This window comes from Stegastes partitus, unplaced genomic scaffold, assembly GCF_000690725.1.
Source record: "Stegastes partitus isolate 25-593 unplaced genomic scaffold, Stegastes_partitus-1.0.2 Scaffold235, whole genome shotgun sequence".
NCBI classification, from domain to species: domain Eukaryota; kingdom Metazoa; phylum Chordata; class Actinopteri; family Pomacentridae; genus Stegastes; species Stegastes partitus.
Genome location: NW_007577966.1, coordinates 238,256 through 251,172, shown reverse-complemented (window position 1 = coordinate 251,172; position 12,917 = coordinate 238,256). Strand labels below are relative to the sequence as shown.

At 40.7% G+C, this 12,917-nt stretch overlaps 1 protein-coding gene across 5 annotated transcripts in view; it reads left to right on the top strand.

Annotated features, from left to right (window-relative positions):
* piezo1 (piezo type mechanosensitive ion channel component 1 (Er blood group)) overlaps positions 1-12,917 on the top strand; it is a 105,275-nt gene that overhangs the window by 36,797 nt on the left and 55,561 nt on the right. For all 5 annotated transcript variants that reach the window (XM_008281503.1, XM_008281500.1, XM_008281502.1 and 2 more), the window contains exons 9-16: positions 1,414-1,486; positions 5,185-5,288; positions 5,446-5,525; positions 6,457-6,637; positions 7,439-7,544; positions 8,779-8,966; positions 9,206-9,354; positions 9,595-9,753. In XM_008281503.1, the coding sequence (XP_008279725.1) occupies positions 1,414-1,486; positions 5,185-5,288; positions 5,446-5,525; positions 6,457-6,637; positions 7,439-7,544; positions 8,779-8,966; positions 9,206-9,354; positions 9,595-9,753 (1,040 nt within the window). The remainder of the gene's footprint in view (positions 1-1,413; positions 1,487-5,184; positions 5,289-5,445; positions 5,526-6,456; positions 6,638-7,438; positions 7,545-8,778; positions 8,967-9,205; positions 9,355-9,594; positions 9,754-12,917) is intronic.

Sequence of the window (12,917 nt, the reverse complement as noted above, 5' to 3'; positions counted from 1 at the left end):
AATCCAATTTTCAGTTGATGCCCACTCCAGCCAACTTGCTGGTTAGGAGGAAGCCTGGAGAAGCCTACAAACCAGACTGTCTTGCCCCTAAAGTAAAACATGGGGGTGGATCAGTGACCATCTGGGCTTGTTTCAGTATGGGTGGAACAGGGCAAATGCAATTGTGTGAAGGGCGAATGAACCAGGTATGTACAGGGCTACTCTTGAAAACAGTCTTCTGCATCAGCTAGAAAACTTTTTCCTGCCTTGAATGACTGGATTTTCCAACAAGACAATGCCCCTTGCCACACGGCAAGGTTAAAGCCTAGATGGAGAACCAGAACATTCAAACCATGCCTTGGCCTGCTCAATCACCAGATCGAAATCCAGTTGAAAACCTGTGGAAAATCATCAAAAGCAAAATGGAGAACCACAAGCCCAAAGACAAAGCAAATTTGTTTGAATTTGTGCAACAGGAATGGACTGTTGTGACAGCAGAACAATGTCAGAAGCTGGTGAAGAGCATGCCAAGACGCGTGGCTGCAGTCATCAAAAACAATGGTTATGCAATGAAGTACTAACTCCTGTGTGTATCATGTGACTATAACAGACAGAAAAGAAAACATGGAATGCCTAAAAGCACTGTTTTTGGCAGTACAATGCCATAACTATTGATGTAAGAACTTAAGTGATTTTGGTTATTATCAAGAAAACCATGGAAAATGTCTAGATATCAGCTCTTAAATGAAACTGTTATGAGCTATTTTTGTTGTTATCATTATATTTGTCCAAACAAATGTACCTTTAGTGGTACCAGGCATTAAAGTGAACAAGAAATTGGAGAAAACAAGGGTGGTCAAATAATTTTTTCCATGACTGTAGTTTTGTTTTATATCTAAAACAAAACTTTGAGTATTGTGAAAAGCGCTATACAAAATAAGTGTATTATTATTATTATTATTATTATTATTATTAGTAGTAGTAGTAGTAGTAGTATTATTAGTATTATTATATCATCTGCAGAGTGAAATAATACCTGCAACGAAAAAGAAGGGGTGCTGTTTGACTCTTATGAGTGTGTGGAGGTTGTAGCATGGTTTATGGATGTGGTGAAAGATATGTGATTGTTAGATATTTATGGCCAGTGTTAAAAAACAAACTGTGCTTGTATGAGTAAACCTGCACTTATTTGGACTATTCTCTCCACTCGTGGACCATGTATGCTGTGCTGAGCACCAAACTAACACACACGTGTGAAGAGAATTTCTAGTTCAGAACAATGTTGGAGTCCTGCTACACTCACCTGTGTGTTGCCACGGTAACATGGCCTCAGAGCCCATTATATGATAAAATTGTATTCACATGTCCAGTAGTAAGTATAGTTCAATATCTGTCTCATAGTATTTTGTGTGTGTGTGTGCTGTTCTCTTTCAGCTCATGCTCCTGTCCATGTCAACAGAGAGTAGCAGAGGAGAGGCTGTGGCTGCTGACAGTGAGCCAGATCTGGGTACCTCATGTTTTTTTTGTTTTTTCTTTAATCTTTCATGTAATTAAAACAGGTTGTGAAGTGTCATTTCACAAAATATTGACAGTAGTCAGATACAACTACAGTGGAAAATCTGTTCTGGATTTAAGTGATTCAAATACATTTGACAGTCTGGAAGATGTCATTTCTGACATCATTATGTGTAAAAATATGTAAATAGTCCGTACTTATATAGCGCCTTTTTATTCTGAGCTAGGTTTGACAAAGCGCTTTACAGTGTGTTTCTCATTCACCCATTCACACAAACACCAGTTGTGGCAGAGCTGACATGCAGGGTGCTTCTGGAGCAACAAGTGGTTCAGTGTCTTCAGTGTCACTTCTGCACATGGATGGGTGGAAGATGGCCGCCCTGGCTGTAGGTGTGCCCCTCACTGAGACTGCTGACTTTTCAACATATTTGAACAAGCAAACATTTTCCATTTGCAACAGTGCCTATAGTTAAAGGTGGTATACTCACACAAAATTTACATTTTGTAATCATATTCACAATTTTAAAGTAGTCAGTCCCGTTGAACATTTATTATACCCTCAGAGCCACAAAATTAGAATCAGCGGTTCCAGATTAGGTGCCAGTGATTCAAGCCTCCTTAGGCTTAGGGGGTGACCAGTGGAACCTGTCTTATTTGAATCTCTGACATTTAGACCTCGGTTGTTCTATTTGCTACTGAAGTTTGTGATATTATCATGTGAGGATATAAGGAGCCCCAGCAAATTCAGCACAAGAGCAGCCCATGCAAAAACAGTGTCCAAGAACCTCAAATTTTTTCAAATTTTCATGTTAGTGGATGTGAATTTTCTAGATTCTTGAGTACATTTTTGACAGGAGTCCTGACAGTTTACTGTGGTACAGTTACAAGAATTTGTAGAGAGTAGAAAAGCCTGTAGTTGACACTTGTAGTCTGAGTGAAATGACCCCTGTAAATAAAAAATAAGTCTCCAGTAAGTTAGATAAATTTGGCCCAGATTGATGGAATTCAAATACCTACCTAAACAGAACCACTGTGCAAAATTGTTTGACTTTGAGATGATTCAAAATTGCATCACATCTCATATTTGCAAGTTGACAAGTAGAGGATTTGCTTTCACAAAAAAACCCCCAAAACTTAGAATGACTGTAGAAAAAATACAATTCAAAAGGTCAAAAGTCATGCAACATAAGCTGCACTGTTTTCAAGTTAGAAAACCTGTGATCATTTAAAAAAACAACAACAACAACAAAAAAAAAACTGAGTACACCTGTGATTTGTAACCATCCCAATGACATGAGCATGGTTATAAAATGGCCTGTAAACTCTGGGACTTTCTTAGTTTTGAATCTATGAGCTGTGTCTACCTGCACGTCTGCATCTTGGATTCCACGTTAAAAAAATTGCTAGGGGTACTGAAGAATTTGATTGTGAGACTTCATAAAGATGGAAAATGATAAAACAACTCTTCTAGCCAACTGAAAATCAGTCAGAACACAGTTGCGTCACTAACAGGAGTTACAGAACAAGCCACTACTTGCACAATCAAGCTCTGAAAAACAAACTGGCAAGTGCATCAGACTTGGCACACAGATTATCAGTGGAGATGAGTTTCTGTGACTACACGTGTTAAGAACATTGCATGGCATCAAACTCTATGGACAGCATCCCAGAAGAAAACCGTTGATTATTTTTTGGCATAAGATGAACCATTGCTGGACTTCCGGAGAAGCGATAGACCCTTCCACCTATACTACTGTACCACTACACTTTAGCCTCAACACTGGAATAAACTTCACTTAGTTGGGATCGGACAGTGCTTAAGACAACTATGTCGCATGACTTGAAGCAAAATCTACATCGTTCATCCACAAGGAAAAGAATCAGAGGACAAGATGAACGGGCATGGCGGCAGCAGACCTCTGACACCGGACCACACGCAATCTGAATTTGCCAGCATCAAATGCCTCTTTCAGGGGATTGCGGCGGACGTGAGTAGTGCGAAAACTGGCCTGGCTATATTACAAACCACTGTTGAGAAATTTGGGACACGGCTGGCAGAAGCCGAAACCAGGATTTCAGACATGGAGGATACTAGCAATAGCTGAGGTGCAACTATCGACTCCGCCACAGCAAACTTAAAAAAACCTTCAGGATAAAGTTACGTACTTAGAGGATGCAAGGAGGCAGAATAATGTTCGTGTGGCGGGTATACCCGAAAACGCCGAAAAACAGGACTTGCATGACTCCATGCTCTAAATACTCGCCGAAAAACTGGACCTTGATGTGGATTCGAGATTCAAACTGGAACAAGCTCACAGGGTCGAGCCGAGGCGACGCGACGGACGTAGCCGACATATTCTGACCCGCTTTCTGAGATTCAGCGCCAGGGAAGCTGTCCTACGAGCCGCCCGAGAAAAGAGGAGAGTTTAGTGGCAGGGCAGCAGAATCTCATTCTTCCAGGATCTCTCACAAGAGGTGCTCCAGCAGCGCAGGAGGTTCGACACAGTAAAGAAACAACTTCAAGAGCGGGTGATTTCATACTCCATGATGTAGCCAGCCACTCTCAAGGTGTCTATAAACAACAGGTTTCACACCTTCACTTCCCCAGACACAGCAGTGGACTTCCTAGCAGCACAGGCTGAGTAATAGTGATATTGGCTTGGACTGAGTGCTCATACTGAATCCTTATGGTCATGCAGGTACAGTCAGATGATGTTCAGTGTGATGGTAACGGGGCCACATAATGCTTAATCTTCATAATGTCCGCGTATAATTTATTAATTTTAGGGAGAGCTGCATGTATGCACAGTATTTTGATCAGTGCAACCCACTAATACTATTTGCAAACTGTGTGAACATACAGTGGATGTAAGGGTAGGGTCCACATATGCAGGATGGTTTTACTTACATTTTCTCAGTATGGATGTTTTTTTCTTCTCTCTATTATTGCCATGCCTGCTTCACTGTGTAGTTGTATCTTATATTTTCTCTCCCCCTTTTTCACATAAATAATAGAAATGGCTAAACATCTAAAATATGAATCGCTTGTTCATTAGCTCTAGGTCAGTTATCCTCCTCATAAGGATGCATTATAGTGTCTTATTTAGAGTAGGAGAGCTATGTGTGTTTTTTTTTTTTTGCTTGCGATTGCTTTTGTGTTATATGGTGTTCATGTTCTGTTGAAGGGCGTTATAGTTTGTTTAAGTTCTGATGTTTTGGGGGAGTACATTGCAGCGGAGCGGAAGCTCTTTAAGCATCTTATAGTAGTAATGCTTGAAGTTATCTGGATATATGATGATACGGGGCTGCATGAGTGCAAAAGGTCTCTGGGAGATGACATTAACAGATGGCACCAATGTCTGGGATAGACCAAAATACTGGCTGATAAGATGACTCCCAGCCTCAACATGCTTGGCAGAAGAGAAATATTTCTGCATGATAAGGATCCAAAGAATACTGTCAAAATCGCACAAAAGTTTAGGTGTTATGGGTCATAAATCAAAAACTTTGAGCTGTCACAGCTATCTTATCTTTAGCAAGTGCAGCTTTTCTCATGTCAGTGGGCACTCTTCAGTCATCAGTGCAGCAGTGGCCACAGCAGTTTGTCAGTGCTCACAATGTCCTCTGGAAAAGTGTTCTCAAGTACTAATATAATGTTTTCAGTACTAATGGAGCTTGTTTTTTTTGTAGGTGTTAGTGGGTCCCCCGGTGGTCAAAGGAGTGAAAGTCCATTTTTCCTGCTAGGAAAGATGGTCATGCAGCAGAGTTATGTCTGTGCTCTCATAGCCATGATGGTAACCATGATTTTATACATTTATAAAATGACCAAGTGACCATAAAGTTACCATTACAGTATACTTTGCTTAATTCATCTGTTTAGTAAACACTATTAAACTAAAACTGGCTTGGCTCCCATCGTTTATTTTTATGCTCTGTTTTCTTGTTGTTCAGGTTTGGAGTATCACATACCACAGCTGGCTGACTTTTGTGCTGCTACTGTGGGCTTGTCTTATCTGGATTCTGCGTGCCAGGTACTGCTAACACCTGAAGCTGTGAAACAACCATAATGTTAAAGCTAAGTAAATGATAAATGATAAAATAGGCTAAGAAGAATGTACATGCTGAAAATTTACGTTTTATGGGCACAGAGATAATAGAAAAAGCAACTCTGTTTTGCATTTGCCATGACAACACATTCACTATAAATAAGAAGCTTTTTTTGAGGGCTAAAAATGCTTGAAAACGCCCAAAAGTTGTTGCACATGCTAGTCAGTCTAATCTTATTTTTTATTTTCATCAACACTCCCATCATCCAAACTTTAGTGTTTATGAGTTCTTTGTTTAAATTAATGCAGTTTCTTTTGTTGTAAATTATTAGTGTATTAATTTAAGATTTCAGTTACCCAGAAAAAAAGTTTGTATGAGAAAATGAACTAATTCTAATTAGTTATTTTTTTTGTTTTGTTTAGTTTTTTCACTTCAAAAAGTACAAATATTAATTCTGTTAACGCATTGGAGGGATCATGTTGATAGGATTAGTAGCACTGCTAAAATCTTAATGATACCCGTCCTTGTCCTTGGACTAAGTTCCCAACAGAAATCTGACATTTCAGTTTTCTGTTGTAACAAACATAAGACTGGTCAAATCAAACTCTGTGATAATCAGAAAGTTGATATTTCTGGAGTGGACCTTGAAGTTTTCAAGTGGTTTCAATTGTGTTCTTTTCAAAACTAGCTACATTCCGGCTGAAGCCACATTAATGTGTTGTGTCCAAGTAAACACCTGTATTCAGTTCGCTGTATCTCATAGATAGAAGTACTTTATTAATCCCCAAGGGAATATTTGGTTGTTACAGCACAAGATAAAGTTACCACCACCATAAATACTGATAAATAAGCAAAAATAAACAGTACGAAAATCTAAAATGCAAAATGTACAACAAGTGTAATTTCTCATTTCAGACGGCATGCAGCCTCACTGTGCTCTCCATTCATCTTGCTCTATGGCTTGGTTCTGTGCTGTCTGCAGTATATCTGGGCCATGGAGCTCCAGCCTGAACTGCCCACAACTGTGGGAACCATGAGCCTCAGACAGCTGGGACTGGACAGTGCCCAGTACCCCTGTCTGCGACTGGGAGCTATGGTAAGATGAGAACAAACTGTAGATCCTAAGGTGGCATGATGATGATGATGATGATGATGATGATGATGATGATGACAATGATGATGATGACGACGACGACGATGACGACATTTGTGACTTGTTAGGAAACTCTGCATGATATTTAATAAATATTATGGATGTAAAGCGGCTTGCCCATGAAGCTAAATAATACAACCCTGATATACTAAGGGTCATCTCTCCACTCACCACTGTGAAATCTTTAGAGTGAGACAAAAACACCTGTTTTTTTCTTAAGCACCGGCCGATAATAACCAACATTTTCATACATTAATCACAGAGTGCAGTTTGAAAAATGTTTCCTTTATGTTCAAAGTACAGCAGCAGAAAACACTTCTGTGCTCTTTTCCTCTGCACTCTCGAAGAGCCCAGCATCAGGTTTTAGAGTGTGACAGTTCATTTAAATCAGTTTGGACTTTGGTTCTTTTACATCAGGGGTGGGCAATCCTGGTCCTTGACCATGATCAGGATCGTTATCAGGCTTCTGCAGAGCTTGATGATGAGCTGATTATTTGAATCAGATGTGTTGGAAGAGAGAAACATCTAAAACGTGCAGGATTGTGGCCCTCGAGGACCAGGATTGCCCACCCTTGGTTTACGTTATGAATAAATACTCAAACATTTCTAAATTATAGCAATAAAGGAATGGGTCCATTTCCTGATTATAGTCAAACTTTCAGTTTTTCAGGAACACCGTTAACTGAATTCTCGCATGTCTTATCATGTTCCCATTTTTCTCTATTTTTACCTCTTTCTCTTCAGCTTTTGTTTACCCTAACCTTCTGGCTGTTGGTACGCCAATCAGTGAAGGAAAACTTCAGCCGGAAAAGGAAAAAGGCCACACCACTAGAGGAAGTCACTACAGGGGGTCAGACACCTTTCACACACACACACACACACACACACACACACACACACACACACACTGACATTAAAACTGAAAAAAAGAATATAGAACATTACTAACTGTTCAATAAAAACACAATAGTGTGATTTTCTTTCAGAGAATCTTGGTTCCAGTGTATTAAGATCTATTTTGGCATTAACTGGCTAATTTATTATTTGAGTTAGACCATCTGTTGTGAAGAAGCTCCTCCACTATGAAGTAGGGTTTAGGGTTAGTGAGGTAACATCAGGTTTAACACTTGCTCTGATGGTGATTTACTTCTTTTAGGACTTCATCACCATGGTAACTTATGCTGCCCAGCTAACCTTCTCCAGAGCACATTATTTTAGAGATAACACTTTAATGTGAATAAAACCAACCATAACATATTAACTTACTCATTCACACAGTCAGCAGTTTTTTGCCAGTTTGTTAAATTTTTTTAAATTCTTCGTATTTGTGTGGGATTAGGGCTGCAAGGTGGATAGGTGGTTAGCATCATTGCCTCGCAGCAAGCAGTTCGCCAGTTCGCATCCCGGTGAGGACACCCGGGATCTTTCTGCGTACCGTTTACATGTTCTCCCCGTGCAACGTGGGTTTTCTCCGGGTTCTCCGGCTTCCTCCCACAAGGTCCAAAAACATGCTGAGGTTAAATTGGTGATTCTAAATTGTCCGTAGGTGTGAATGTGAGTGTGCTTGGTTTTCTGTCTCAAAGTGTAGAACTGCGACAGACTGGCAACCTGTCCAGGGTGTCCCCTGCCTTCACCCTAAGTCAGCTGGGATAAGCTTCAGCCCCCCACGACCCTAAGGAGGATTAAGTAGTGTATAAATAATGGATGGATGGATGTGTGGGATTATAGTTTGTTCTCCTATGAGAATACAGTATGTGGCTCTCAATCTGTCCATGTCTATGACTGATCATTTGTGGCACCACCCTTTTTAAGTGAGCATGCTCATAGCTAGGTTCAGAAACCCTGTGTGACTGCTTAGTGCCAGAGAAGTTGTTAGGCTTTGTGATGCCAGACAGTGAAAAAAATCTTGGTTATGTTGAACCTGTTTTGCTGTGCAGGCCTCAAGCCAACAGCATGGACATTCTTTGTTATTGTCTTAAAGCTGGACATTCTTCTGAGAGAAATAACCTTTTTATAAGCTCTATTTTTCTCTTGCTTTGGGTTGAATTGTCTACTTTTTCCACAAACCCAAACTGTGTACACAGGTTCAGAAGAGGAGGCTGGTGGTGAATCAGTGCTAAAGGTTCTGGGAGGCATTGTCATGAGCTCCTATGCCAAATACTGGATCTATGTTTGTGGAGGGATGTTCATCATGGTCTCCTTTGCTGGAAAACTTGTTGCATACAAGATCGTCTACATGCTGCTGTTTCTGCTCTGCCTTTGTCTCTATCAGGTAGGAAAAGACATACAGATCTGTGATTAAGGCTCTGTTCTATCAAAGAGTCAGTCACTTAACAAATTTTAAGCTCATTTTTTTTGTCTTCATCTTATTATGTTCATGAACTAAAGTTAGGCAGTGATGATTTTGTCGTAATCTCAGCTCAAGAACCTTCTTTAAACATTTTAATTATTTGTACATGAATGCAGATTTCAACAATCTCCTGTAATGAGCAGCTGGTTCATATTTCTCAGGTCTACTATTCCCTATGGAGACGTATGTTAAAGATCTTCTGGTGGCTTGTTGTGGCCTACACCATGCTGGTGTTGATCTCTATCTACACTTACCAGTTTGAAGACTTTCCTGGATACTGGAGAAACTTCACTGGGTTCACCGAAGAACAGTAGGTGTTCCACAAAAGCTTGAGACAGTCTTAACTTTGCTGATACTTTTCCTCAGGGTCAAAGTACACCGTGAGCTTCCCTGAAACCGCTGTGTTCCTTTCACTTTATGGGCAGTGTGTACACGTTACCTACCCAAGTTCATATTTGTAGAATAGTAATTAAACAAGTAAGGAATAAAAATATATGCAAGTAAAAAGCTGAAATAAGAAAGGTGTAATCATTTTCTCTGTTGTCCTCAGGCTGGCAGCGATTGGTCTGGAAACCTTTGCTCTGTCTGAACTCTTCACCAGTATTCTGATCCCGGGCTTCTTCCTGCTGGCTTGTATTCTGCAGCTGCACTATTTCCACAAGCCATTCATGAGGATCACTGACCTGGAGCATGTTACACCCGTACTCAAGTAATGCAACACATCTACTCTTTATGTCGCATCAAAAAGTTTTTTTTTGTTTTTAAGATGCAAGCAGCTATTGCTGGTTGAAGTCAAAATGAAATGGAAATACCAGGTGTCTCAGAAAAGTTCCAGGACTGGTGTCACAAAAGATATATTTCAAATCCAAACTACAAATTTTCCCCTTCGAAGTAATCCCCCTGGTGTCTAACACACTTTCCCAGCCTTCTCTGTCACGCCGCCATGCACTCCTGAAAGGATCCTCCGCAGATCCATCGTCACAACCATGTGATGTTGTCTACATCTTTAAAACTGGTCCCCTTGAGGACCCTCTTGAGCTTGGGGAAGAGAAGAAAATCCCACAGAGCCAGGTGGGGTGAGTAGGGAGGTTGCTCCAGCACGGCGGTATTCTTCTTAGCCCGTAACTGTCGGATGCTAAGGGCATTGTGAGCAGGTGCATTGTCATGGTGAAGCAGCCACAAATTGTTCTGCCACAACTCTCACCTCTTCTCGCGTGCTAAATGAAGCAAATGCCGCAGGATCTCTTTGTAGACGTGCTGGTTCATTGTCTGGCCCTGTGGCAAGAACTCGTGGTGGGCGATGCCCCTCACATTGAAGAATGTGATCAACATGACTTTGACTTTGGACTGACTGTCTTGCTTTCTTCGGCCTTGGTGGCGTCGGACTCTTACACTGAAGGCTTTGGCGTTTGGTCTCTGGGTCGTACTCAAAGATCCACGACTCATCACCGGTGATGACTCTCCCTTGCAAGTCTGGTTCGGTAGAGCGTGCGTATGAACATTCCTACGCAAAGTATGGAATTTATCAACTTGTACTTATACTTAGGAATGTGCGTAAATATACGCACAGCTCTGACCATGCATACGCACATAATCTAGCGGTAGAATAGTGAAACTACAAATAGAAAGTATTCGGGGATTTTGACCACCGGCACATTCCAGCGTGAGTTTGGAGACATATGCGGCATTTCCAGCCACCACTGAGCAGGATCAAGTTGGCAGTATTGGATGCCATAACTCCCCTGGCCCCAGCCTACATCGGGTTCCCTTACAGCCATCACCGATGAGCCCAAATCAAACGGGGACTTAACGCCGTCGCTGGATTCCCAAACATATGTGGAGCCTTAGACAGCACCCACATCACAATCAAAGCAGCGTCACTAAATGAGCTTAAATTTGTAAATAGATAAGGGTTTCATTCAGTCAACGTATTGATAATTTGCGATGCGCATTTGTGGCTATCCAATGTTGTTGCCCGGCGGCTTGGAGGAACGCACGACTCATTCATTGAGCAGAACAGCTCTGTGGGTCTCCAAGCAGGAGCTGCTGAAGACGGCTGGCTTATTGGTGAGTGTCACAGAGTGTGGAAATGTTTTAGCTGGACTTCGGTTATTAAAACATGTCATCTGTAGTGACCAGGGTTATCCACTGGGTGAACGTTCGGTATTAATTCGTCCTCCTCCAGTTGCAGCCATTTCTCTTTTATGGACTGTGATGTGTTTTTTGGCACTGAGCTTAACGTCAAACCACTTTTTAAAATTTTTGCCGGCGATCTCTCCTCTGACCCAACAGAAATAATTGCAGTGGTAATTTTGTCTGCAGTATTTTTTCTTTCGCTGCTTATCCCAACATTTCACGCACCAAACAATATTTTATGGTTTGCTTCAACCTCGCTGACAAGTACCTCGATCTCAGTTTCATAAAAGTTCCTCTTTTTCGCCCTTTTTGCCACGATGATGACAACAGGTGAGGAAAAATTAAATCTTCCCTTGTTTTATAAAGAGGCGTGTTGTTGCCCTATATGGTGATTTGGAGGCGTTCCTGAAGGCAACATGCACGAGCACGGAGGTTAAGAACAAGTGGGATTTATCAACACTGATGTACGTAAGACCCCCGTACGCACATTTGATAAATACGGATTGTTTTGTACTTACGCACACTCTAAATTTCATTCGTACAACAGAATTTAGAACCTTTTCTACACACTGATGATAAATGAGGCCCCAGGTTTGTTCGTTGCTCTGTGCTTATTGTTTGACGACAGAAACAGAGGATATGTACATAGAAGCATGTGGAAAAAAGTTCAATGGCTGCAGAGAGCTGAGATCACAGTTATATACTCCAGGGTGATTACTTTGAAGGGGAAACTCGTAGTTTGTAGTTTGGGTTTGAAATATATCTTTTGTGACACTAATTCTGGAACTTTTCTGACAGACCTATGAGCATGTTTACTCTATTTTTTTTTTTTTTTTGTAGTGTGGGCCTTGTAGTATTTCTAAATGAAATCAGATATTTGAGTGGGGTCCAGTTTAGAAAAGGATTTTCTGGTTAAGACACAGAGGTGGCACAGAGATATGGAGCATAAAGACCTGCATCCACCCAATGCTCTATCTACAGTGTTCTATCAGGAGGAGGCTAAAGAACAAAAGAACCTCAGTCACAGCCTTTGAAAATGTAAAAAACTATGTACTGACTGCTGTCCAAATAATCACTGTGCTAGCTACTGGAACTCACAAGCTAATGGTGAAGTTTGCTTTTACGTCTCGTGCAGGGTTTGGTAGTGGCCCCACGTTACATTGTGCAGGACAAATGTATGTATATGTATGTGCATCCAAGTTGAGTCTTCAGAACTATCACAGTATTAAGAGATAGAGAGATGAGAAAGCATTTTTTCTCTACAACTACTTGAAAAATCATTTCACTATATATATTTTGTATATAAGAAGAAACAGTTTACACAATGACACTGAACTGCAACTCAGAAAATGGGGTCCTGTGGTGATAGAAGATCAAACTGTATCCATGGAAAGTGAAGGAAAAAAATAATATTGAAATATCAATTTAACCTGAAAATCAATTACAGTCTCCAAACTATTACAGCAAATGAAACACCTTAACAATATGAAGTTAAGAAACAGTGTTTGTTTTTTTTCTCCCACAGCAACAGGCTTAAAGTTAGATTTCAATATAGTATAACAAGACATTATTGCAGCACCATGGAGTGTAGAACATACAGAAACTGGTTTTACTGTAACTTCAGGGGAAGTACTTTCCGGTTCTTAAGTTTCAGAATATACCCTAAAAATATACAAAAGAATATTCACATTCAAGCCTGTTTTTTAATGCTGGTGTTTCCCATAGTCACATATTTGT